Here is a 27,237-nt window from a genome sequence, read left to right as displayed (position 1 = left end):
GCCCATCAATTGCCCCAGGAAATTTACCTTTCTCCTGCCATAACTTCCATTTGGAGGAACTTCTGATCTATTAACTATGGGCTCTCATTCAGTGTTTGAAGATCACTTTTCAAAAAGGAGTTCCACCATGTACAAGGCAGATAGTGTCTTTGGTTCACTGAATCTACCGGTAGGGCATGGAGACAAAGTTGAGCGTCACTTATATCTCTATTTCCAGCTAATAAAGTATTATGAACATCAGTTACATGGAGTTTTTACTGGTTAATTCAGGTGTTCCAGGAATTAATACACATATCTGACCATGAGTAAATTAAAGTCATTATTTTCATATCATTTAGTTAGGAAACTTGCCAGATGCTAGATTCACTTACCAGGCAATTTTCTATGAAACTGTCAGCTCCATTCTCAAGAGATAAATGATAGCTGATCTTGGGATGAAAAAGACATTATTCAAGAGCCTTTGATCTCCCTGGGGTTCTCTTCTTATCCCTTGAACATGTGATTAATAATGTAAACATGCCTAGGGGAACATGGGCATTGTCACAATGTTCTTCTGTAATGCAGAACTGCCAATAAACTGTGCCCCCCCCCCCAAGGCTGTTTTGAGTGCTAGCATTCAGTATTACTGGTGTGGCTAATTTTTTTCTTCTTCTTTACTATAGCTGCACAAATGGAAAGATTGCATCCAGTTGTCAGTTATGTGACGGTTATTGCTACAATGGTGGTACATGTCAGTTGGATTCAGAAACAAATATACCTGTTTGTTTGTGAGTATAGTGATGGATCTGCCAGTCATTGGAATCTCTTTACATCTAATCAGTTCCTACTATTGTTTTTCTACCTATCTTGTTTTTTCTCTTCAAGTAATTCTATGATATTAAATCTTCACAGTACCAATTCATTTTTGACCATTTGCAGTGTTTAACTGAAAATGACAGTTCAGAGTGATTGACATTTTTAATAAATTAGTATATGGTATATCTTATTGCTATTTGTACTTGCTTTAAGTAAAGCGCAGATACAAACACATGCATTTTAGTAGTTGGGAAAATGTAAATACTGTACTATTGTTCCATGATAAATATGTTGCCTAGTACGGATACTTGAAATGCTTTTAGATAATATCGACATTGCTGCAATAACTATGTTTTATATAAGTGTTAGTTTACATTTTTATGACAGGATTTCAAAACCAAACTTCAAAATGATTCCTTAAATCAGAGTTAGTCTGTAACATTCATGTTAACTGGTGTGTATTCTTTAAACACATAGAGCAACAGCTGCATATCTTTCATGATATCACTAGCAATGAGAGTACTTAGAAAATTAAAAGTTGTTCGAGCTCAACCTCTGTGAGATTTAAAGTCTAATTCCCCCAGTCATACCACCACCACAAAGTGCCTCATTTTAGCCACCTTGTTGTGAATACTTGTATACTGTATATATATAGACTCTAGTGTTCAGTTTGGGATCAGATCACATCTCAACCATGTCACAAACAAAGTCCCATAATTTCAAATTATGTTGAACTGTTCTGACTTGATTCTCTTTCAAGTGGTGATTGAAATTTTGTTATGGAAAAAAATGATTAGAACCTATTGTTGATATATTTGTTCATACTGATCTTTTTTTTTTAAAGCTACTGATGGCTGATACCAAAGTGTTTCTTTATAGCATATTGCTCTAGAACAAAGATATGCAAAATTGCTATCAACAGATGAGAACTGCGTCAGTTGGGCATGATCCATCTTACTGTGTGCACACCCTACACTTGGAAGGCTCAGCCTAAGGCCTCTTCTCCCCTTGGCACCATTCACACAGAGCAGCAATTGGGCCATTTCAGTAATGGGAGGTCCATGTACATCTCCCTATGTCCACCCAGCTCTCCATCTTCCATTAATGTAGATTGAGTTCAGAAATGTGCACCTGGATGTGTAGGAAGGCTGGAAATGAAGTTGACATGGATCTCCCATTACTCAAGTGCTACAGTGTGTTGTTGGAGATGCTGGTGAAATTTCCTGGCATTGGCCCTCAAAACAAGCTTTGGTGGCTCCATAATGTTCACCTCAGAGGCAAGAATTTGAAGCCTATGAATTCTTAAATATTCCTATTGCATTTAGTGGAGATACTGTTTCCATTTAATTCAACAGGGAGACAAAATGAGGCTGTAACTTAAAAAAAAAAAAAAAAGCCTGGTAGGAGACAAATAGCAAACCCCTACTGAAGATCATAGAGCCAAGAGTATGTTCAGTGGGAGAGGGTGCGTGTATATGTCCCAGTAGCATGATTTCTCCTTGATTCTAATTGTGTAGCCAGATATGGAGCTTATCAAGTTTTCTCAGTCTGCACCTGAAAAGGACAGTGGGGGAGGGGGGAAATTAGGGGATTAAATTTGAATTGGAAATAAACCAAGTTATTCATGTATTTTGGGGAATGTAACTAGGCTTACTTTTGAGCCAATCTGATGCAAGCCATGGAGAGCTCTCCCATCACTAGTGCGTGTGCATATCTGTGAGCACCGTGGGAATGAGGGGAGCAAACAGTACTGTAGCTGCTCTAGGATGAATTTTGCCAAAGCTTTCAGTAAGGGTTTTATGCGTAGTATCAGATTAGTCTCCCTATGAGAGGGCCGAGCATAATTTCCTTATTGTTTGTTTGACCATTATTGTGTATATGCATTTAAAGCATGTTCAGCAAAAACGGCAGAATATTTATTTATTTAGCTGTATTTTACTGAAATTCTGCAGATGCTCTGTGGGGTTTAAAAGTCAGCGCTGTGACCAGAAAGTGAACCCTTGTGATTACTACTGTCAGAATGAGGGAATTTGCACTTTAACTGCGTTTAATGAACCGAGATGCAAGTAGGTTTAACCTTCCACTTAATGCTGCGCATTTTGTGACATCATTTCAGGTCACAGTTCATTGGTTCACATCATGCACATTCATATACATTTCACAATTTAAACTTAATCTCAGGGCTCATTTGTATAATAAAATGTAGCTTTTTTTGTAGTCTTGCTAAAGGGTGTATTAACATATAGCGTGTTGGATATACTGTTGCCATATTATTAGAAATAAAATATATATTATTAATCAGCTTAATGAAAATAATGTGATATGTCAGAAGGTTTGATAAATAAGACCATCTTTAAATAACATAGCACAGAAAATTGGCAAACTACATAAGTTCGTCATTTTGTATTCTAAAACCTGACGCTCTAATTCTAGAATGTGCAAGATAATTGAACAAGCAGACAATTTGTCAGCTGATGAAGCAATAAACATGTAATATGAAAATAATTTTTTAAAAGCAATTACCACAAACAACAACAAATCGTTGAGGTGCTCTTAACCCTTTTAGTGCCTATACACAAGTTGACATCACTTCTATATCATCTCTCAGGAATAATTCAGAAATCTTGGAGAAAAAGCATAAATGACAAGACCAAATGAAAGTACACTTGTCTTGTGTAGCAGAATCTTGGGAAAAAAAGTAATGGCTTTAGATGAAAATACACATTTTCATTCTTTCACTGATACAGGCACACACCCCCCCCCCCCCCACATACAGAGAATTAGGTGCACTGAAATGGTTTTAAGCATCCTTACTGAGTATTGGATTGTGGTTACAGTATATAACTTGGGGCTGGTTGAAAAGTCTTTGCTGCCACACAGCTACCACTGGAAGCACTTCTGTACTGTGACAATTCCACAGTGAGGCCTATTGTTTGAAAGGGGCTCACGCGCGGCTTGTTCCGATGGCATGGAGAGACTCCACACTGTGCCGCACACTCTGACATTTGACTCTGCATGGAGATACTCATAAACTCAGGCCAATTCATTTAACATTTTAAAAATACGGCCAGCGGCCTGTGAGCCTCCTCCAAACCACTATTTACCTTGCAGCATCTGCAACATTTGAATTGGCATCTTCACCTTATGACATTTTCCAAACACAATTCAGGCATACTTTCTGGTGGCAGCCTGTCAAAAGTGTGACGTTAGCATTCCTGTTCCTTTCTTATATATGGATCAGCTTTGTGTTCAATCTATTGTTGAACAAGATTCATAGACAAAAGTTTAGTTTTAAGATATGAACTATGTGTGTTTGAAATACATTTGATGACCAGTCTGTGCAATGCCTACTATGTTCCCAGCATAAATATTATTATTATTCTTAGTATAAAATGAGTTGTCAGAGTACTTTGAGCATCATCATTCTCATTATTTGTTCATTTTACTTACTTTTGCCAAGCACACTTAGAGCCCAATCCTGAGCTCAGCACTCCATTTTTTCGCTGGAGCACACTGTCGCAAACATGCCATAAGGCATGTTTGCAAGGCTTACCACCGGGCTACTGCCAGTGCTAGCCCAGCGCTGGGCTAGCGCCGGCTGGGCACCCAACCTCTGCCACTCAGCTGTCTCACGCACCACCGGGCTGCAGAGAGGCAAGCAGGGAAGGGGAGAGGTGAGGAGGAGGTGTGACAGTGTGACGGGCGGAAAGAGGGCAGAGAGGGAGGGGAGGAGGCGTGATGGGGGAGTGGGGCGGAAAGAGGGCAGAGTGGGGGCAGGGAGAGGATGGGCGGGAGGCATGCTGGGGGAGGGAGTGGGGAGGCAGAGAGGTGGGTCCATTGGAGCTCTGCTCCACCGGATCCTGTCCATTTGTGTAGGGCTCGGCACCCTATATGAACGCATTTACCTTACCGCCAACCTTTTGGTCAGCGTTAAAGTGAGTAGCCACATTGTGGGGCTGCTTCCCTTACCCGGGAAAAGGGGATGAAAGTCACCTTCTCCCTAGGTGCCATCCGCGGCAGCCCAAGGCATGCAGGATGCGGCGGCAGCCGTTTTTACTGCCACCAAATCTGGGTGCCCTGGGCAGTTCAGGATTGGGCTGTTAGTGGTGGCTAGTAGTTGCTGTTTTTTAAATGATTGTGCCTGGGATCCTGAAGTAATCCCCCATGAACACAGTGGGAATTACGTCCTGGTTAATATGCACAGGATTGTGTTGTTTGTTAATAACTACAGAATCTTTTTTATAATTTTGTTTAAAAATTCATAGTAGTCACTTCTATTATTTTAGAAGCTAAAGTGTAACAGGTGTTTGAAGGCCAATAAACAAAGAACATGTCCTTAGAAGCTATATCATATTTGTTAGGGATAACAGCTGAAGGAAGATTATCAAGCTGGAATTGTAACAAATAAACATGTGTTCTTTGAGATTCACTCTGCAACCAATCTATAGCTTCTTGAATACAGTGGGTCCTTGGTATCCATGGGGGATCTGTTTCAGGACCCCCCACTGATAAAAAAAAATTCTACAGGTAATGACATTTGCAGCTGGAGGGCCTCAGAGCACCTCAGGGTATGACTGGAAGTGATTTCTGGTTGTGTCTTGGAGGTCCTCTGAGGCCCTCCAGCAGTGGGCTCAGCAGCAGTGAATCCTGAAATCCATGAATACATAGATAAGGAAGGTCCACTGTATGTCATGGGAAGCATGCTGAATCTAAAGGTGCTAACTAAATATCTGTGGCTTTATTCTAATTCAGTATAACTGATCTGATCTTGTCAGTATCCTACTAAGTATAACATAGGCAAAATAACACACTTCTTTGTGCAAATACCAGTCTTGATAAGGAGCTCTGTTTTTAAATCTGAAGTTCAACAGTGAATCCTTAGCATTGTCATAAAATGATAATAATCATGAGCACATTTCATATGACCCTATTACGTTAGTATTTGTACATATTAACGGTATATACAGTTAGTTTATGTGACTTTGCAGCAGCACTTCCACCAACAGCATGCTTAGTTTGGACTCAACCTTCACTGACAGAGTCCAAATTCTTTCTAAAATATTACTTAAAGGATTACTCTAATGAAAGAAGGCTGCAAACTGAGGCCTTTAGTGTTTGTTACAAACAAAGTCCAGGAGCATGTCTGGAGTCTGGGGGTTCTGGATGCGCAGCTGCTCCTGAATTTCCAGGTGGCTTCTGTGGTTAAGGAAGCCTTCACTCAGCTTTGGCTGATTCAACAGCTGCAACTGTACCAAAGTGGTTTGGACCTGGCCACAGTAACCCATGCCTTAGGGCCCAATCCTAAAGGCCCATAGCGCTGGCAATGAGCTCCAGTGGCTAGGTGCCATAAACATGCTGTAAAGTTTACAGCATCATAGGAAGAGCAAGCACTGGTGCTGGGCCAGCACCAAGCTGAGGACACCCAGAGGTGAGTAGGACTGCCATGTAGCGGTGTGGGCTTTCAGGGTGGGGGGAGGGTGAAGCAGAGCAAGGAACTGGCTCAGGAGGGGGTTGGGATTGGTAGAGGCCTCCTCTGACTGATCCTATCCTCCTTGTCAGGCCAAAAAGCCCAGCACAGAGGTTCTCAAGTCTGCACTGGCAAAATAGCTGGCACAAACCTGAGAAACTCACTGCAGGGCCTGCACCCTCAGGGGACGGAGAGGAATGTTTCCTAGCACCTGCAGGATACAGCAGTCACTATTTTGGCACCACTGTTCCTCCAGGCACTGGGAAGCTTAGGATGGGGCTGCCCATGACATCAGGATTAGAATACTGCGATATGCATTACATGGGGATGCTGTGAAGACTGTCAGTGCAGAATGTGGCCATCCGTATGGTTGTGCTGCTCATCAGTTTGACTCAGCCAGGCCACTTCTCCAGTGGCTACATTTCAAGTTTTTTGAAATGCTAGTTTATTTCCAGGCACATTTCAAGGTGCTGGTTTTTATTTATAAGACCCTTTATGGCTCAAGGTGACGGTGTTTGAGGGATTGCTTTCTTTTGTACAATCTGACCTGTCCATTGAGGTCGTCTGAAGGGGCTATTTTAGCTATGCTGCCATGTGAAGGGAATGGTGGTAATGAACAGGGCTTTCTCAGTGGTGGCACCTCGATTATGGTATTCCCTCCCTGGACTTGAGAATTTCTCCTTCCATGGAGGCCTTCTGGTACGGCCTTAAGACATTTTTGTTTAGAATGCCTTTTGACTGTGGATGCCGCCTGTGACGGTCAGATATGATTGACTGGTGACCCAGCTGGTGCTGGCAATTTGATGATCCATTTGTGGTTTTATTGCTTAATCATTTTTATTGTTCAGTGTTTTGATGATTGTAAGCTGCCTTGAGAGAAAGGCAGGATAGAAATCAAAAATAAGGAAGTACTGCATTTCATTACATATGACAGAAAGAGACCCAATGCTATGATAACTTTTTCTAACTGTTAATGTGCTTCAGATGGAGATACAGTTTGTACTATATTATATTATATTACTATGTGAATACCTTCATTATTAATTTTATATATTAAATGCTGAGAATCATTTTCTCTTGATTTAATGAATTAAACTGACCTTTTAAGTATATAAGCAAGAACAAAGTCAGAGAGTTGTGCTTTTTAATGTTAAATTTTTTAAGTATGTGAGTTATTGGTGTGCTAAGAACAGGGTAGTTGACTTACTGTCCAATTTTATGGGTCTTGTATGACAGCAGATCTTCCAATCAGTTGTCATAAAAGTTCCAGAGATATTGCAAACAATGTGCTATTGCTGCTTGCATCTGAATCACTTGCAGAAACAGCTAGTGGCTCCCTGCGGATGCCCGAACTACCCATACACTGCAACAATGCATGTAGGTTGGCAGTGTGGATAGTTCAGGGGAGTTTTGAGGTGGTTTGGGGAAGGATGGGGGTGAATCCTGGTGGCAGTGACTTGTGCAGAATGCTATACCCAATATACTCCCTCTCTTTCTTTGGACTTACACCAGCTATGTATATGGACAGCATGGGTCCAAAGAGACCCATTGCCAACCAGGCAGCCTACAGAGATGTAAGTAAAGTTTTTTACTTACCTCTGATTGGCCTTCTGACCCCCCCCCCATGACATGCAGCATGTGCTCCATTGGCACAGCTGCATGCTGCAGAATGGCAGGGGATAGGATTGGGCTGTTAAACATTAAGTTTAATAATACATTACTAGAAGTTCCATTTTTTAGCGTTAGTGAAGATTCTGTCCCTGAGGAAATGTATATGTGACATCACCATCTGTAAACTGGTTTATATTAGACTAATAGCTATGTGTATTTTTTACATATTGTTTCTTTTGTGCCCTTGAATAAGCATTAAATTAACAAATGACATATGAAATCCCATATATATATATTACATAACACTAAATATCGTTAACTACTTGTATAGCATGCTACATGATAGTCACTTTTTTAAAAATATGGTGAACATTCATGCTATTTGACTTAATTCTTGCCTTTTGTATGAAAAAGGGCTTAGATTGCAAAAATGGCATATGTAATATCCATCTCCATCCTCCAAGAAAAATAGATAAGACTAAAGGTTGTCACAGGATTGCCATCTGTCTTCCTCCTCTGACTAGTTGAAGAGAATAATGAACTGGATTGCTGTTGAAGTTTGTGAAATTTGTAAGAAGATTAGTATGTCCCTGCATGATCTGAAGATCTAAAGCCTATTTTCAGTATCTTTCTTAACTCTTTTTCACATTGGTAGAAGTAGCCTTCACTCATACCCTATCTCGCATTATCCTCTCTCTCTTCACAAATTGTGCATCTCTGGCTATTTTTTATTCTTTTTTGTTTGTTTTTGTTCATACTTGTAGCAATGCTTGATTTGTAGAGACCATGAGTGGTACACTTTCTTCCTGGTCACAGACCTCAAACAAAGGGTGTCTGCCCCAGTTCCATGTCCCAGTTATAGAGGCTGCGGGAGGGGCAGGGAGGCAATGCTGAATCATTTTATGGCCCCTCATAAATGAACCATAAGCTATTTCCTTCCCTCTTTCCAGGACCAGTGCTAGAGAGTGGGCCTACTGGAGTTTGGGCTAAAGGCCCTTGACGGACCCTAGTCAATCTGTCCTACTCCATCATTTGCTCCACATCCTCTATCTCATGATTTCTTCCTAAGTTGTCATCCTTGGCTATTTTTAATTTTTTTCTCATACTAGTCTGTAACAATTCCTTATTTGCAGAAATTGTGAGTAGCGCACTTCCCTTTCTCCTCCCCAGAGGCCAATGGCTTATCATGTTCCTAAGCAAGACAGAGCGGAAGGGGAGGAATTCCCACCTTGCCACCACCAGCCCCATTACCCAGTATGTTATGGGGAGGAGGGTCAGGGTGAACTGAGAGTATCCACACATGTACATAAAAGCCTGTAATCCGGTCCTGCCCCAGCACCTGTAGCACTGGGGTTCTGACCCAGTCTCTTGCAATATAAATTCAGAAATGCACTACGTATCTGTACATTACACTTTACAAAATGGCAACTTTTTGTGTAGATACTGTTTCTGTTTAGATATTTTAAAAAATTAATTGAAGGCTACTTGACTTGTAAGTATACCTGCCTGTTCACTCCAAAGGCATTTCTGGAGATTATTTTTTCCCCCCAATATGATATAATGCAGTGATTCTCAAACTTTTTGGGAGATTTACTCCCAAAGTAAGTCTTTGTGAGGGATGGGATCCCTGGGATCGTGTCGCTAAGGGGGGTGAGGGGAGGTGCTTGTACTTACTCAGGGCTGCAGCAGGCCCATGCAACCTTCTGCAGGCTTGGAATGTGAAAAAGTGAGCACAAACCACTTCCAGTTTTGTGTCACAACCAGGAGGTGGTTTGCGCTCACTTTTTCACATTCCAAGCCTCAGGGAGCCCTGATGAACAGGGCTGAGCCCTGTGCTGACCAGGGCTCCCCACACAACCTGGAGCCTACTGCAGCCCTGAGTAAGTACAAGCACCCCTTAACAACATGATTCTGGGGATTGCATCTGGGGATTCTGGGGATTGCATCGCTGCCCTCGCCCCTTCCCATTAAAGGGATAGGGAATCTTCACACAAACTGGTGGGTCACAACCTACCAGTTTGAGTACCACTGATATAATGTATTTAATGCTAAGATCTCCAGGCTTACTTTCAGTAGTCACTGGGAGACGGAGCCACTCCTGGAGACTTCACACCAATCCTAGAGTGTTAACAACCTTTAGTGAAAAATATATTGAGTAAGGTTATATAATAATTCAAACAACAAATTACATCCCAGTCCTATTAAGAGTGCTCTGCTGGTGTAATGCATATTCGGCCAACAGAGGCTGCTAGATCCAGGTGAGAGTCCCTGGTTTCTGCTGCACCATGTGCCACACTGTCTGAGCAACAGTACTGTGCCAGCAAAATAGCTGGTGCAGGACTGAACAGACCCATGAGGAAGCAGTGTTTTTCCCCAGGGAAAGGGATTGCTCCCTGGAGTGCGTGCATTTGTGGTGGGGAGGGATTTAGTTATGATTAGGGACTTAAAGCCCAATACTAAGTGAGCCATGCACTGCTGGAACACTTATTCCAGCAACGTAAGGCCCTTTACAGCTGTCACAAAGGACAACAAGCCAAATGGCGTCAAATGGTGAGTGGCCATGTCTGCACACTAGGTGACTGGGAATCTTGCAAGCACTATAAGTTTCCACAGGGGTTGGAAGGATGGGGAGGAATGGGGCAGGGAGGGGGAGGAATGAGACAGTGATGGGGTGGAGGGGAGAGCAGATTTGGGCTGGGAATGAGCTGGTATCTGTAGCAGTGGTGCACGTTGATATCTTAACCCCCTTCTTGGCCTGAATCCTCTGATCCAGCTCCATGCAGACTTGCACCAGCTATAGAATTGGCATAGGTTCAAGTAGACTTCATGGGCTGGCACAGGCTTACCCTTGGGTAGGGGAACAAATGCTCCCTTACTCTGAGGAGGCCTCCAGATGCTAAAACTCTCCCATGGTATTAAGTAGGTATTAAGTAACTATGTTGGTGCTGCTACATTGCCATGTAGGGAGTTAAAATAGGATTAGGCTTTTAATCTTTACAAAATTGCAGCATGCTTATGAACATTAGAAGTAGAGATTATTGTTTGGATAGTTGTAGTTAGATCATGTTCTCATTTGCTGGATCTGAAATCTTGGAAAGAAGTGAAAACGTTGGTAGTAGTATAATTTATCTCAAAGATTGTGATTGTAAGTGTACATACTTTGATCTAAAGTTCCATGGAAATCAGTGGGATGTATTCCAAAGAAATAAGTTATAGATTGGAGTTCAGAACAGGAAGAAATTGTGATTTGCCTATGCACAAATTCTAGTATGCTTATTTTTGTATTTTTGCAAAAAAAAATCTTAGTTGTAAGAATTTTAAGCAATTTATCTATCTAAACACACATGAATAAAACCATTTTGAAGAAAAAGGCACCAGGTGTTTCTGGCTTGGGATGATTGTGTCTCAGAAGGAATCATCTTAGAAAAAGCATTGCCTCCTGGGTGAGAGAGATGGGGAATGTTTCTACAAAGATTCTTGATGTGTGTAGTTTCTATAAGGATTTGCATTAAAAATAATTAACATTTTTTAAATGTGCTACCCAATTCATGGGAGTCTCTGTTTATGTCAATTAAAAGTTTTAATCAGTTACTCTAACCAATTAATAGAGTGAAAGTTGCAGATCCTGATTTAGTTAAGCTAAATGGCATAAGAGCTCATTTTCAGATTTTTACATTCCAAATAGGACTATTTAATAAAACTATTCATTTCTACTTGAGGTCTGCTCATAAATCCACAATTAATGCACAGGAACAGAAATAATTGGTAGTGTAGCCAGTCTATACTTCTAGGATTCCAATTTTGGTGCTGCTTCTAAAGTCAATACATTTCACTAAGGATGTTTTAGAAAAGCTGCTGAAGATAATGGTAACATTTAAAAAAAATTATATAATGAAAATGGAAACTTTCTGGGTTGTGAAAGTTGACTGTCAGTCGTCACACATATTACAAATCTTTATATTTTTGTTGCAAATATATATTTTATAATATATAAAATACTCAGAATGTTAGTATCATTGCACTAATAGAGACAAGCTTTGTTCACTCTGGAATGTGGCTTACTTGTTGTTAATGTGGGTTATGTCTGGTCTATTTTATAGGTATTTGTTTTGTTAGTGAATGTAAATTAATGGTATTATGTTAATTGGGTTATTTTAGATGCTCCACCAACTGGTCTGGTACACAGTGTGAACGGCCAGCACCCAAGAGTAGCAAGTCTGACAATATCAGTACACGTAAGTTTCTTTTGAATAACCAGAAGTTGAAATTTAAAGTACAAAGCATATTTTGCTAATATTCAAGTAAATTGCCTTTGAACTTTATGTAGTGACTCTGCCCTTATTGGTACAGTTAGGAAGGCAACAAAAGAAAGGGGATATGGATAGATAGAAATAACTGGTGATGAATAATGAACAATGGCATACTTCAGCTTTAATTCAATTGAGGGTGAAGTTTTCAAAGGTAAGCCAAAGGATAAATGGGAAAGTAGCTCACTGAAGCTACATTTGAAGAAATAGAGGAGGGAGGGACAGACAAACAGAGATGGTACCATATAGTTGTAATGAGAGGGAGTTCATATAAGTGTCAGCAAAGGATGAAGGCAGCAGAACACTTTTGGGCGGCTAAAGGATAGTAAAACTGGAGAAGAAAAGTAATGAGTGGGGACATAAGAGGAAAAAAGGGCAGAGAGCTAAGGATGCTAGTCATAGAAAGTATTAAAAGCAAAGACATACACTAATTGTACTTGTGAATATAAGAAATAAAATAAAGATTAGACATGTGCCTCCCATACAATACAATACATAAGGAGTCCTTGAAGAGCTAAAATCCTACCAATCACTTGTTTGTTGAGGAAGTGGAGAGATTGAATCATAGAAACATAATTTGTTAGAGTTGGAAGATACCTTAGAGGTCATCTAATCCCCTGTTCAGTGCAGGCAACTGTTATGGCATGCTTGATAGGTTTCTGTCCAGGCTCTGCTTGAAAACCTTCAAAGAGGAAGAACCCAGTACTGAACAAAGCAAACTGCTCCAGTGCCAGACAGCTTTTATGATTAGGTAACTCTTCCTCATGTCTAAACTATATCTACTTCCTGTTGGTTCTAGTCCTGCCCTCAGGAGCCTCAGAGCAGAAGTCTTCTCCATCTTCTGCATGACAACCCTTCAGATACTTGAAATGGCTATCATATCCCCTTCAGTCTTCTCTGCTGCCAACTAAGCATACCAAATTCTTTAAACCGTTTCTTGTAGGTCTTGGTTTCCAGACCTCTCACTATTTTTATTGCCCTCCTCTGAACCACTCCAACAATATCCTTCTTAAAACATGGTGTCCAAAACTGGGAATAAGTTCCACTGAATTTAATGGGACATACTTTTGAATAGCCATGCATAGGATTGTGCTGTAAGAGCTTTTTACACATGCTACTGCCAAGCCAGATCTTTCACACCTTGTACTTGTACCCTTGATTTTTTTGTACCTGTGTGTAAGACTCTATAGTTGTCTCCATTGAACTTCATCTTGTTGGTATGTGCCCAGTGATCAAGTCTGTCAAGACCATTTTGAATCCTGATTTGGTCTTCCAGGCTGTTATCTATCCCCTGCTCCCTGCTTTATGACATCTTCATGTTTGATAAGCACCCCCCCCCCTTTACCATTCTCATCCAGGTCATTCATAAAAACATTGAACAGCTGAATTTAGCCCTCCATCTCTCCCTGTAAATAGCAAGATATTCACTTTTTAAAAGAGGCTGTATGCACTCTGTTCTGGTTGTTAGATCAGAGAGGGAAGCCATGAACATAGGGGCAGTTTGTGCTTCCTCATTCAGCTCAACATAAGCATTTAGAATTCTATCTGTGCTCCAACTCAATGATTTTCAACCACTGTGCTGTGGCACATTGTGCAGATGTGCCAAGGGAGTTTGGGGAGAATCATATATTAGTAGGGCCATTGGGATGTGAGCTCCCGGCTGGCAGCGCGATGTGCCTTGTCAATTGTCAAAAAAACCGATGGTGTGCCTTGACAATTTTAGCATAGTGTGCCATGAGAAGAAAATTAGGAGCATTTGAGTTTTGAACCATTTAGTCATTCTGATGACTACTTAGTATTTGAGAGGGAGAAGCATGATTTCAGAATAAAAAATGTAAACCAAAAGTTCCCCAAACCCCTTCCAGTTTGGATCAAAAACTAACCTTTAGATTAATTCCTGGCTTCATTCCATGTCTGCCCCCTTCTTCATTGTTGCTGCTCCCATTGCCCCTGTTGTTCAACAGTGGGGAAAGAGGAGAAAGGTTTTGGGCAGGTGAAGAGGGCTTTGGGGAACAGCAAGGTGCTGACATGGACGGGGAAGGGCATCTTCAAATTGGCTTGGAAAAATGATCAAAGGTCTCTTTTTTCAGAAGAACTCAGGTCAGTTCTGAGTTAATCAAATGCAAATTTAGGTGAGGTCACCCACTGCTACTGAATGAAATTGTTAGCAGAGCTAAGAAATTAAAGCCATCCCCCCACACAGCAAAACTGGGGTTAGTTAAGTGCATTACTTGATCAGAGAGAATTGGGGGCCATTGTTACACAGGAAGATGGGAAAAAAGGAGAAGTCTAAACAAATTAGTGAGAGAAGCAACTCTTTAAACTAAGCAACAAACTACCCCTACTGTTGGAGGCCAATATTGCTGACTGAATGGATACTGAGGAGAGAGGATAATGAGAATGCAGGAAAACTGCTGGAACAGAAGAGAAAGGAGTGTCCAGTTTTCATGAGACCTTTTAATTAGAGATATTTATTTAAATAAACATATTTAATGTTTTCATGTTGTCTGTTGCAATTTGTACTTACTGAAATGTTACTGACACTCTTTTTAAAAATATTTCTAAAGCATTTTAAAGGGCGCATTTGACAGAAAAGCAGGGTAAACAATATTACATCCTACATCCTACAATGAGGTCATCATACATATTGTTTCTGAAGAATGTAACTCAACTCAATGTTCTTTTGATCAGCACATTGAAATACAAAGACTAATGATATTCTATTAGTGAAATGACTAGTTCAGTCAGTATTCTCCCCAATTTGTCAAAATTTGATACCTGTTAAAACGAAAGTCGCGTGCCAATATATGTTTGCTGAAATACTTTTCAAAGCGCATTGCCACTTGTTAACTCGGCAGTAATCAATACTCTGTTACTTGTTGCAGGCAGCATTGCAATCATCGTTCCCCTAGTTCTTCTGGTGACCTTGATTACTACTTTGGTAATAGGTTTGCTCCTTTGTAAAAGAAAGCGAAGGTAAGGATTTATTGGATGATTTAAGAATGTGTCTAAGAAAAAATTCAGAATGAATAGTGAAGTTGCTATAAGCACACACCTATATGAAACAGTGAAAGGGAGACAGACAGAGACAACTATGATTACTTTTCATTTAATATGTAATATGAAACTAATCATCCCGAGGACATGCCTAGTTACTGTGCTTAGTATTGGGCATAGGTTTCCCCACCAAAGAGACTTCCCACAGCAAACTGAATTTCGTTCTCAGTCTATTCCCAGCTGTGTTAAACAGATGTAGAGAGGATCAGGGTAGCATCATGCTTTTCAAACTGCTGAATCTCTGAATTAGTGACAACTTTGCTGAATCTACTCAACATACAAACTTAAAGCTTGTGCTACTGCTCTACGCTCCTTATATTGCCCTATTCATCGCACTGTTTTGCCAGATTCCAGGTCTAAACTTCACTCAGACAATTATGCCCACTTTAAGTTAATTAGCTCCCTTCTTTCCCCAGCAATGACCCTAGTTCTGCCCTATAGCACTGCTGGACCCCACCACCAGAGTAGCTTGCCTGTTCAACCTACAGAGGTCCTCCATCCTCCCCTCTCCTGCAAGCAGCTCCTCCTGCCACTACAGCAGCAACTTGGTACTCAGCAGGTCTTGCGCATGGCTGCCACACACCAATATCTCCAAGTAGTCCATTAGCTCCTCATTCCAGCAATCCAGTCTCCTTCCTTCCTCAAACTTTCATCCTTCTACTACCCACAAAACTCTCCCTGCATCTGGTGCCCCTTATATCCCTAGGGACCTCATTGCCTCTAGTGGCTGCAGCTGTGCAACACACCCCTGCTGAAAACCCAGAACTTAACCCTTAAAGGGGTCACTGCTGTTAATGCCATGCTTACCTGCCAGAGCAAGGGGCCACTGTTGACACCACACCCGATATCCTTCGGGGATCTTGTGCATTTCCATTACACCCACAAGGCCAGATTGTAATAATGATCCCAAATTGCCTGTTAGTTGTACCAATGTCTTTAGTAAGAACCCAATCCTGTTCCTCACCATGGTATAGCATGCAGCAGTGCCAACAGAGCACATGTTACATGCTATGGTGAGGAGGCAGCAACCAGAAGGCTAATGAGAGGTAAGTAAAAAACATAACCTTCAATAAGCCTTCTGGCCTCCTGCAGAGTGGTGTACCCAGCAGGGGGTCCAGGGGATCACATGTCCTGGATGGCCAATGGCTAGGGGCAGCATTTGCTGCCCCCATGTCTCCTGTCTCCCCTGGAAGTATTTTGAGGGCCTGGGGGGTGGCACCTCCAGCAGGTAGGGGGTGGCACCCTGGAGGTGTGCCCCTGGGTGCCATGTAGCGAGGAACACCACTGACCTAGTTATTTTCTTAGGCCCACATCAGCTATTTTGTTGGTGTATGTCTGAGAAGAGGAAAGGCTGCGGTGGGTTGAAAAAATGGGGGATAGGATCTGTTCTGCACCTTTGCTGGTGAGATCCATCCCACTTCCTGCCCATGGCCTTTCCCCCCAACCCCAACTCTCCCTGTGACCAGCCCATGACCAACCCCACTGCTGACTTACCTGGGTCAGCACAGATTGGGCTCCATGGCAGCAGATGCATAGAGCCACTGTCGAAAGCTGATGCACATAGAGCATCAGCATCTCGAAAGCTCCCAGCAGTGGCATGCTGTTTGCAGCATCACCACATCATTTATGACTGTGAAAGGCAATGTCTTCCGTAATAATCAAAGAATAGGATTGGACCATGAGACATGCAGTTGGCGCCAGTCACAAAAAGCATTCCTACAGTGCACCATTTGGTGCACTGCCAGCAGCACCAGTAGGAAGGCTTGCGCCTTCCCACCAACTTCAGTGCTTTTCCTACCACTTGACAATGCAGGGAGAGGCAGGAGGGGGTGGCAAGAGCATGGAACAGGGGTGGGAAGGGGTAAACCAGGACAGGATCAGTGGTGCCAGCGCCACTGATATCCTATCCCTCTTTCAAAACCCAATCCTGCGGCATGGGTCTACATGGACCTGCACCAGTTAGCACTGCAGAGGCTTACCCCCAGATAAGGGTACAAATGTTCACTTACCCAGAGGAGACCTTCTAGACTGCCCCCACCTTAGGATGCAGCAGTCATCATTTTGGTACAGCTGCATTGGCGGGGAAGGGGGTAATGGATAGGATTGAGCTGTGAATTGAGCTGATGGCTGGTGAGGTCAATATACATGGAGAAAGACTGAAGAGAGAAAGGCTTTGATAAGATATGGAGACAGAGAAGTAATTCAGTTGAAGAGATAGTTAAATGGCTGTTTTTGAAGCATGCTGGAATATGTGGGACTGGAAATGTCTAGAATACAGAGAGAAATACAAAGAATGAGCTTTTCTTTTTGGAAACACCAAATGAGTAATCTGATGGTGGTATATAAATTTATAAATAAATATATCCTAATTGTCACTAAACAGGAATTTCATGTCTTCATAAACAGGGTTGGGAACTCGAGTCAGTGACTCTGGCTCGAATCATGAAAATGCATGATTTTGCTGATTCAGTGACTCGAGTCCTGCATGTGGAAAACTCTGACAAAGACTCAAGTCAGGGAGGCCCCGACTCGGCACTCATCCCCACACATACTGACTCAAGTCGGTCTGTGTCTGGTGGTGTTTGCTTACTGTTTTCGTGGTGTGAAAAACCTTGTGGGGCCAGCATTCCAATCAGGCAAGCAGCAGGGATTTCCAGCCACAAGGCAGGGAAGGATTAATGCTTCCTTTCCGAGTCGAGTGGGAGGGGGGAGGCAGGAGCAGGCTGTTTGCCGTCTCTAATAGGAAGGAAGAAACTGATTATCATTGGACAAAGGATGGGCATTCTCATACTGTCTTTAGCTGATGGAGAGCAGGAGGAGGAGCTAAGGGCATTCTTGTCTTACGAGTGACTGCAGAAGCCCAAGGAGGAGGAGAAAGTGGGAGAGGTTTGTAGCAATCACACTTTCTGCTGCATGGCTGGCTGCTGTAAACCAAGCTCTGTTGTTACTTGGGAGGGGGAGTAAATGAACCCTGACACACACACACACACACACACACACACACCAGCAGCAGCAGCCTCGTTTTTTTCACAACTGGCTTTTTAAAGAGGGTGGAGCAACTCAACTCAAGTTCCTATCGAGTCACTAAAGGGTGACTTGGAGACTTGGAAAGTGTCCCCGTTATGACTCGTTTTTGAGTCATGTCGCGGGGACAGTAACACAGCAATTTGACTTGAGTCAAACCGTGCTAGGTTTTCCCCATCTCTGTACATAAAGAATATTTAGCTGGGAATGGCATTTTTTTTAATATCAATAATGTCTAGGCTCATGATCGTAAACTGAACTTTGTATTCATAAGTCAATCTTTCCATATGTACTATCCATCCAGAGAATGATTTTTGCACTATTTTTCCTTCTTGTATTGTTGTAGAACAAAAACAATCCGAAGACAACCAATAATAAATGGAGGACTCAATGTAGAAATTGGTAATCCATCATATAATATGTATGAGGTGGGCCATAATCACAGTGAAAGGGGTCTTTCAGATTTTACATTAAATCCTGAAAAGGTAATATTTGTCATTATGTTTTGTCTTTCAAATAATTGTTAAATAGTGAAATATTCTCATCATTTTTATGGTGCTTGGTCTATAATGGCTTATTAATATATGCAAACCACCAGTTGCTACAGTTATCAAGTGATGAACACACATGTGTGAACCAGCTTTATTCTATAATTTATAAAAATGCAATTAATGTACTTCAATTATACACCTATTGAGGGTCCCTAAAACATATTCTTTTAAATGAAATCATCTAAATGATTAGACAGTTCATTTGTGGTACTGAACTCATTATTTTAATTATACATTAATTAAAGACTATATTCTCAAATAACTTTGTTGGTAAACCTGTATTCTATCTGGTGTTTAGCGTGGAAGAATTCTCTCACTCAATGCCATTCATGATTTTCTACATCTCTTTTGTAATACCCCATATATTTGTTTTCTTTTCTAGATTAAAAAGGCATGTATGCTCCAGCATTTCCTTGCTACATCCTTATATGGATGATGTCCCAACTTCTTAAATCATTATAGATTTTCTTTTCTGTGCCTTCTCCAGCTCTGTGATGGCCTTTTTGAGATGGAAAAATTTGATTTTGTCTTCTTTTATGTGTGCAAACATACACTTTTTGGGTCATCTGCAGATGTATCACTGGCAAAATGATTTTTCCAAACTTTCCTAGAACCTCTAAAACACTAAAGGGGAAGTCACTTATATGATCCTAAAGTATGATCTATACAAGCCCATGAAGAGACAATCTCATTTCCTGTTACAGAATTCTGGATACACCTAGAACTGTCTCATTGTTTCCTAGTCAGTAGCAAAAAGTACTAAATGACAAAAATGCAATTACAAGATTTTTTTTTTTAAGGTTTATAGGCCATTTGTGAAACTGCAGGTTAACCTGGATGGTAATTTTGAACTGAAATTATTACTATACTTTTGTTATTCTGTGTGTAAGAGCCCTCTAAACTGACACAAGTTTTTGATCTTTTTAGAAACTGTTTACGTTACAAAAAGCCAATGTGAAAGCCAAATATGTGATGTTGCTTGTTTAACAGTGTTTCAAATTGTAAAAAGAAAATGTACTATTTTAAACGTGAAACTAAAATGCAAAAAATGCTCTATTTAAATGCAGGCCAGGTATATAGGGGGAGGGCCCACAGTCTTCAAGCTTCCCCACACAGCACCACCAATCTACTTAAACTCTGATTTGAAAGGACCTCTAACAACAGGGGTGAGAAATCATAATTCATTTTCCATCCTCATTCTGTCATAGTCCCTTACTGAAGATTAGAAAAGTTTGTGTTTAAATTCAGGGCAAGCATGTAAACAACATTTAATAAATGTTGTACTTAAGAGCAGCTGGTATCAAACCAGCACATTAAGTGAAAAAAGGATAAGCAAAACCCGCTATATATCAGAAGTCCTACAAAGTAATACTTCTGTCTGTCGTGTTGTTGTGCAACAATAGCAGAGTAAATAATTGTGTGCCTCCTCCAACATCAGAATTTGCTGATTTGTTTCCTTTTGCCAGTCCCGGGAGTTCTTTGCCCTGAACTGGGAAAGCAGCAATAATAAGTGCTCCAGTTTAGTTGCACTGGCCAAGGGCAATGATCCATTTAAGCAACTCAAACCCATGAACAGAGCAACTTTGCATGATTAGTAAATAATTGTTGTAAGGAGTTATTCAGACATATTTAGATGTAAGTGTGGCACAGATATATTTGCTGGAAATAAGATGTTCCTTCAGTTAGTTTGGCACAGACCTGTCCTAGTACCTTGTAGCTGCTAAATAGAAGGGTAAGACAGGCAATTAGGAATTATGCATAATTGATTGAAGACCTTCTATCATCCTGGAATTAGCTGGCAAGTAAATTGATTCATTTGAAGCTACATAAGTGAAAAAATATGCACTAATTTATGCTAAATGTTTGTCTGAACATTGGATAAATACATTATGATCAGCTTTTCATTCAAATGAAGATAACTGATCACCTGATCATAATACCCTCTATACAAATAATAAAATATTTATGTTAAGTCATAGCTTTTGCTGAAAAGTTAAACAATAATTTTATGCCAGTTTTTCCATAATATTAAATATACACAGCATCTAGATCCTAATGACCAAAACTAAGTGTTCAGTTTACACCCTAGCTTTTCAGTATGAGTCTTATTTACATACAGTAAGCGCACAAACAGTTCATTTTTGTTGTTCTTCAGATATCTTCCATAAAATTGATATTTAAGAGAATATGCATATCCACAAACAATGATTGTTTTAATACCTGGTTAATAGAACTAATAACTTCCATCTAAAAGGGTTGTATCATTATACCAGATCAAAACATATCCCTAACTCATGCTTCAGATTCACCACAGTGCCAACAATTGGATTCCCATCACAAAGGGCCTTGCATGCCAGAACTCTAGTTCTGGCAATGCAAGGCCCAGACAGAACTGAGCTCTAAGTGTTAGAAACACTTGCCTGACCATAATTGTGCATTGAATCATGCCAAAAGTGTTTAGTGCAGTAGGATCAAATTGTGAACACAATGCACACAAATTTTCACAGAAAATTTGCCAGAGGAAGTCAGGCTCTAGTACAATCCAAGGATCTTACTGACTGAATCTTAGCTACTGTTTGAGAATGAAAGTGTGCAGGCAACCCTGCTAACCTTATGAAAGTTTTATTTGATCACAGAAGAGCATAAAATCGATTACATTAGTCTACCAATGCATCCCTATGTTGTTTGCTAATTTTGTACCTACCAATCATACTTACACAGGCGTACACCAGAGGGGCCAGCTTTAGGATAGCTCGCTCTTTTGAGACAGGAGTTCTTAACATGTGCATGTAACCTCATTGTGGTCACCAATCGTTCAATAAACTGAAAGCTGGGGTTAATTTTTAAACCCTTTTGTCCTCTGTTGTTCTGCCCCAGTATGTCTTGCCCCACCCTAGTACCAGCAGCCTGCCAATCTAGGTGTAACCTCTCCCTTCTCCCTCAGCACAACCCATGTTCTATGGTTCAGACACATGCACAAGCAAAAATCAAACATCAACAATCAAACATCTAAAAAAGACTTGTAACAAAATCATATGCAAAATAATGGGGCAGAAGTAGTGCAGCGGGACAGGAATGTTCCACACTTGCTCTGAGGTCTTCACTGTCTCCAAATCATATATTGAAAAGTATCAAACTCCTAAATATCAAGGGTGTTATAATTATCCATTGTGGCCAGCAGCCCTTACCCAGGGCTATTATTATTTATTATTGTATTGTTACAATATGTATTGTTGTTGTTGTTGTTGTTGTTGTTGTTACCTCTGGCTGAGCCGCTTCTGGCCACAATCCTGTGCTGGGTACAGCACAAGCCTCCTGGCTTGCCAGTTCCAGGGCAGGTTAGGATTGCACCCGAAGTCTTTCATTTTGCATGCATTGTATGATAGTGTTTGTGATAAGAAAATGTGGGAGCCAGATACACTAAATGTTAGAATAGAGTATGATCTATGGAATTATGGAACTTCCTTCCCAGAGAATTAAGATCTACCCCCTTCCTCATGGTATTTCGGCAAGGGCTCAAAACCTTTTTGTTTTGTTTGGCATTTGGGTTGTCTGTCTCCTGTGCCTTAATGCAGTTTCTTGAATGTTAATAGTTTTGCCCGCCTCCAAATTTATTTATTTGTTTGTTTGTTTATTATTTTATTTATTAGTTTATTCATTGCTTTTTATAAATTATATTTATTTAATTTTTTTCTATAAATTATAAGCCACCTTGGGCATCTGCTTCAGCAGAGGAAAGGTGGGATAGAGAGAGAAAGAATGCTTGGACAGACTCATGAATTGTGCTCTGTTATAATTTATTGTGTGCTCCTGTTCATGTTTATTCAGAAATCAGTTCCATTGTACATAGTGGTTGCAGGGAGAGACATGGTTGGGACCACAGTGCTTGGGAAGGAGTTTAATCCTTTTCCCTTGTCCCATGCACCAAACTACACCTCCCATAAAACTGCTATTGTGAACCACTTTTTGTTGAAAAGAGGTATATATTCTAAAATAATAATTTATCTCAGGAGAGAAGCTGTTGTTTGCAAGTATGTATAAGATCACAACTTGAATAAAGTACTAACAGTGTACAGTATTTGTAACAGAATGTTAGGTTGTACAACCTAAACTTTTCTGTAGCACTAGTAACTGTCCAATCCTATTGAGGGCCTCGCTGGCGGAAGCTCATTCTGCTGGCTTGCTGTAGCAAAAGCAGTGTAAAGTGCTTTGTGACAGTGCAAGGCCTAGGTAGTCATTGGGAAGGCTAGAGCCTTCCCGCTGGTGCCAGTGGTCTTTGGGAGGCCTGTCAGAGCAGGTAAGTCCAGTGCAGGAGCAAGGGGAGGGCGGGGATGGAGGTGAACAGGTGGGGGAGGGTGGAATAGGGTGGTGATGGGGTGGGCAGGTGGGATCAACAGTGCCAGCATCACCTTATCCAAGCCCCCTTCCTGGGCCTGATCCACCTGCAAGGATCAACGCGAACTTGCACCAGTGATAACCCATTGCAGCTGCTGGGGCTCAACCCAAGGCAAGGGGACAAATGTCCCTTACCCTGAGGAGACCTCCAGCAGCCAAAAATATCCTGAAGGATACAATACAAGCCACGCCAGCGTTGCTGTGTCACTACACAGGGATTTAGGACGGATTAGACTGTAAAGCAGTCAATTATATACATCATATTTGAATATTAATATGTTTTATCTGAAATCTCATTAAATTTTTCAGGCAATTTTGTAAGTAAAATTAAATGAAAGCTGCATTAATGTTACAGTGCCATATTTCACCCACAATAGTAAATGTTACCAGAGAAATAAGTGTATCTGGACAGTCATATTGCACAAATGTGAAAGTTCTGTTTACTCCTCTTAGCTCTCTCTCATCTTAAACCCAGTGAATTGGAACAAAGCATTAGATCAAGATCTTTGTTTGGATCCAAAGACGTGTGAACACTTCTTATTCCATGAGAAAGGGACATTGTATTGTAGATTTGCAAATATGCAACATGATAATATGCAAAGTGGATACAGATTTTCACGAAAGAATTAAAAATTTTGGATATAAGTAGTATTATGTATGCTATTTAGTTTAGATTCCCACCCTGAAGTCTGTTTCAAAACTAAGGGAGCCAAGAGGATTAAGACATACGTTTAATCCATTTAAAGTTATTTGGCATTACTATGCAGCTAATGTTAATGGATACAAGTGCTTGTTTTATTTTAAACTTACAGAAAGGATTGTAGTATTAAAAGCAAAACTAGAAAATAAAGTTTAGTTTTATTATATAGTTTTATTATATGTATCTCTGGGCCCCACAGTACTTTACAATGTTGCCTGATACCAAAATCAGATAAGCAATTAGCTGTATGTGGAATCTCTTGATTACAGCTGTATAAACAATTCATGCTGCATATCATATTTCATAATTTCCACAAAAGGAGGTATTATAAAGTGACCTGGAACATAAACTGAGAGTATGCAGGTTGTCCCTTCCTCCATATTTCTAGTAAACATCAGTTCATTTCATGTTGCAGATCATTGATTGTTTCAAAAGCATGTATCATTAAATATTTAAGTTCTCCTTATGATTTACTTGGTTCAAGGTGATTTATGTGTGTCCTGGTTTTTACTTAGAGTCTTATGCATGCATGTGTGCTTCATAAAATTAGTTATATCCAAGTTTTTGTGCTTGAATTAATGTAAATGAGATGTGGTATATTTGTCTCTTTTCAGCCAACAAACTACTCCAATCCAGTGTATGCAAAATTGTACATGGATGGACAAAATTGTCGAAACTCCTTAGCCAGCATTGATGAAAGGAAAGAACTTCTTCCAAAGAAAATAGATATCGGCATAAGGGAGACTGCGGCATAATCCATTGTAACCTTTTGTATACTGTATAAATGTATAAAATATAAGGATTACTTTTCTATGTACCAACAGTATTATAATTGTTTTGGCATCAGCATTTCCTCTAGATTTTTTTTCTGTTTAGTTGGTGGTTTTCTGGGTTTTTCTTTTGCTGATGACTTGACTGACCATTTGTATGGTATTTTTATGAAAAAAAAAATCTGCACTACAGTACAATTTACAACAATGCTGCTGATGTAACACATTGAATTTGTTAAAAATTAAAAAAATCCTTTGTAGTGTGAATATGAGCAATCTATTTTGTATGGAAATTTTTTTGGTTTTACTTAATCAATGAAGACGATATCTGCACTTTTCCATTATATGGTCCGAAGGCTGTAGTACAGTGTGTGAATTTGTTTGTTTTAAGTGGTGAAAGTATGATTGGATGGTCTACTCTCTTTGTGCCCATTAGAAATTCACTTCAGAACCTGAAAATGAAATAAAACTTAATTTCACAAGTTAAACATTAACTTGCTTTTACAATTAGCTTTAGGTTGCCAAAAAGTTATGAGTATTATGAAAAACATCTAACAGTCTGCATGAACACAAATTAATTCAGTTTTGGAAATTCAGTGGTTGTCCATGCTATACTAAACATATATACCATGTTAAAAAAAACAACACACCTTTGTATTTAGTAAAAACATATAGAATTTAGTAATATACAACTTGCAAGTGGAAAAACCTTAATGGATACGTGACAAGGCCTGTTCTGCAGTCCTGAATACAGTGGCCTACCTGGAGCACAAGAGCGCATTGTCTACACACATGTTATGTATTTACTTACTCAGCCACATGCATTATTTGTGAATGATGAATTCCCCTGTGACATAAGGAGAGCAAAAAGCCATAAGCACACACATTGATAACTGCATTCTTAGAAGGAGGGGGGAAACCCATCCAAACATAGAAATATTAAATCAACCCAATCATCATCATTTTGTATCTATGGAAACATGATTTAAAAGCTATTGTGGATTAATTTTTAAACTTCAGCAAACCTCAAAACCACATTCTCAATAGTGGAGAGTGTTTAAATGTAATGAGTTTCCAGCACTTTCTCTGGTATTAGTTTATTTTATGTTGTTATAAAGAATAAAAAGAAAAACAAAATCAATACAATTTGCCTTTTTTTAATTGTGACAGAACGATTTAGTGAAATTTCTCTACGCTGTCAAAAGAAAACCCAACCCTTGAAATCTTTTATACATAACTTGAAAGGCACAAAAGACTTCACACACATGTACACCAAGAACTGGAGGGCTTTTTGTTCCTCTCTTACACATTACTGATTTTTAGCTGTCATAATATATTAATCTAGCAGATTAAATATGTTTGTGGTGGCTCTTTTTTCCCTTTGTACAAACATTGCAAAAATAACAGCTGTTTTATAAACGACTTTTGTTGTACTCTGTGCATGCATACTACCTATTTCGAAACTTTGCCATGTTGAGGCCTTTATTAAAAAGAACTTGATACATGTAATACCAGTGCAGTTTTGCTTGAACAATGTTATGCATATCAAAAGCCTTTCCAGGTTCTTGTTTTAAGTCTATTTTTTAATTGAACAGTATATTTAATTTGGTTAAAAATAGTCATTTTGCCTATGTTTCTAAAAATGAAGTGTTACATACTTTATAAAAATGTTAACTTTTACTTATTCAAATGAAACTTTAACATATTTAACTACTGTGTTGAGCACTTCTTATATACAAAGACATATTTCTGCAACAATATCAAGTTCCAAAAAATAAAGAATGGCAGAAAAATACAATATACTAAAGTGGGGGGGAAAGAGAAGCATGAAACTGCAAAATTTCTCTGAGGGTCCAGTCCTACCCAACCTTCCAGTACTGAAGTAGCCATGCCAACAGGGCATGTACTGGATCCTGCGATTTGGGGGGAGGAGTCACAGCGGCATCCTCAAGGTAGAGAATCTTTGTTCCCTTATATCAGGGCTGCATTGCTGCTGCATCAGCACTAGGCAGTTGAATAGGATTGGGCCCCAAGTCATTTTTTCCCCTTCAGCACAAAGCTGAATAGGACCTCTAAACTCTTCTTTTTTAGCATTACTGATAAAAGTCGATAAGTAACTATGACAATATGGCTCCAAGAGACAGCCTGCAGCACATAAAATGCACAGTCCTTTTTAAAAAACACAGAAATCCCACCAAACAGCTGGTTGTTGGAGAGAGTGAGCTATGGACATTTGAGGCATTTTGAAGGGCTATGTGCACACCACTTCAGTTGCTTGATTCATCTTGGAAACTGCATGCAAAAGGTTCAGATAAAATGTATACCATCAAGTATTAAAAAGGTATGAGCCAGCCCCAAAGCCTGCCAGTATAGGTATCTAGCAATATCAAGGAAACCATAAACATTAAAAAGACTTCCTACAAAACGTGGTAGTCTTACCCAAATGATGAGAATGGAAACGAGCACCAACTTTGGCCCAAGTTGATAGTAAGGTAAACAAACAACAAATTGTTGAAGCCAAACAAACATTTTTAAAAAATGGAGTAGGCATATGCATGAT

General features: G+C 40.1%; 1 protein-coding gene across 1 annotated transcript in view; it reads left to right on the top strand.

Annotated features, from left to right (window-relative positions):
* LRP1B (LDL receptor related protein 1B) overlaps window positions 1-24,662 on the top strand; it is a 796,682-nt gene extending 772,020 nt beyond the window's left edge. The window contains exons 86-92 of the mRNA XM_066621533.1: window positions 663-767; window positions 2,748-2,861; window positions 12,032-12,108; window positions 15,066-15,156; window positions 18,608-18,746; window positions 19,880-19,978; window positions 24,522-24,662. Of these exons, the coding sequence (XP_066477630.1) occupies window positions 663-767; window positions 2,748-2,861; window positions 12,032-12,108; window positions 15,066-15,156; window positions 18,608-18,746; window positions 19,880-19,978; window positions 24,522-24,662 (766 nt within the window). The remainder of the gene's footprint in view (window positions 1-662; window positions 768-2,747; window positions 2,862-12,031; window positions 12,109-15,065; window positions 15,157-18,607; window positions 18,747-19,879; window positions 19,979-24,521) is intronic.
* The last annotated feature ends 2,575 nt before the right edge of the window (window positions 24,663-27,237 follow it).

This window comes from Tiliqua scincoides, chromosome 1 (assembly GCF_035046505.1).
Source record: "Tiliqua scincoides isolate rTilSci1 chromosome 1, rTilSci1.hap2, whole genome shotgun sequence".
Taxonomy (NCBI): domain Eukaryota; kingdom Metazoa; phylum Chordata; class Lepidosauria; order Squamata; family Scincidae; genus Tiliqua; species Tiliqua scincoides.
The sequence above is the reverse complement of the archived record's forward strand: the minus strand, read 5'-3'. Positions and strand labels throughout refer to the sequence as shown.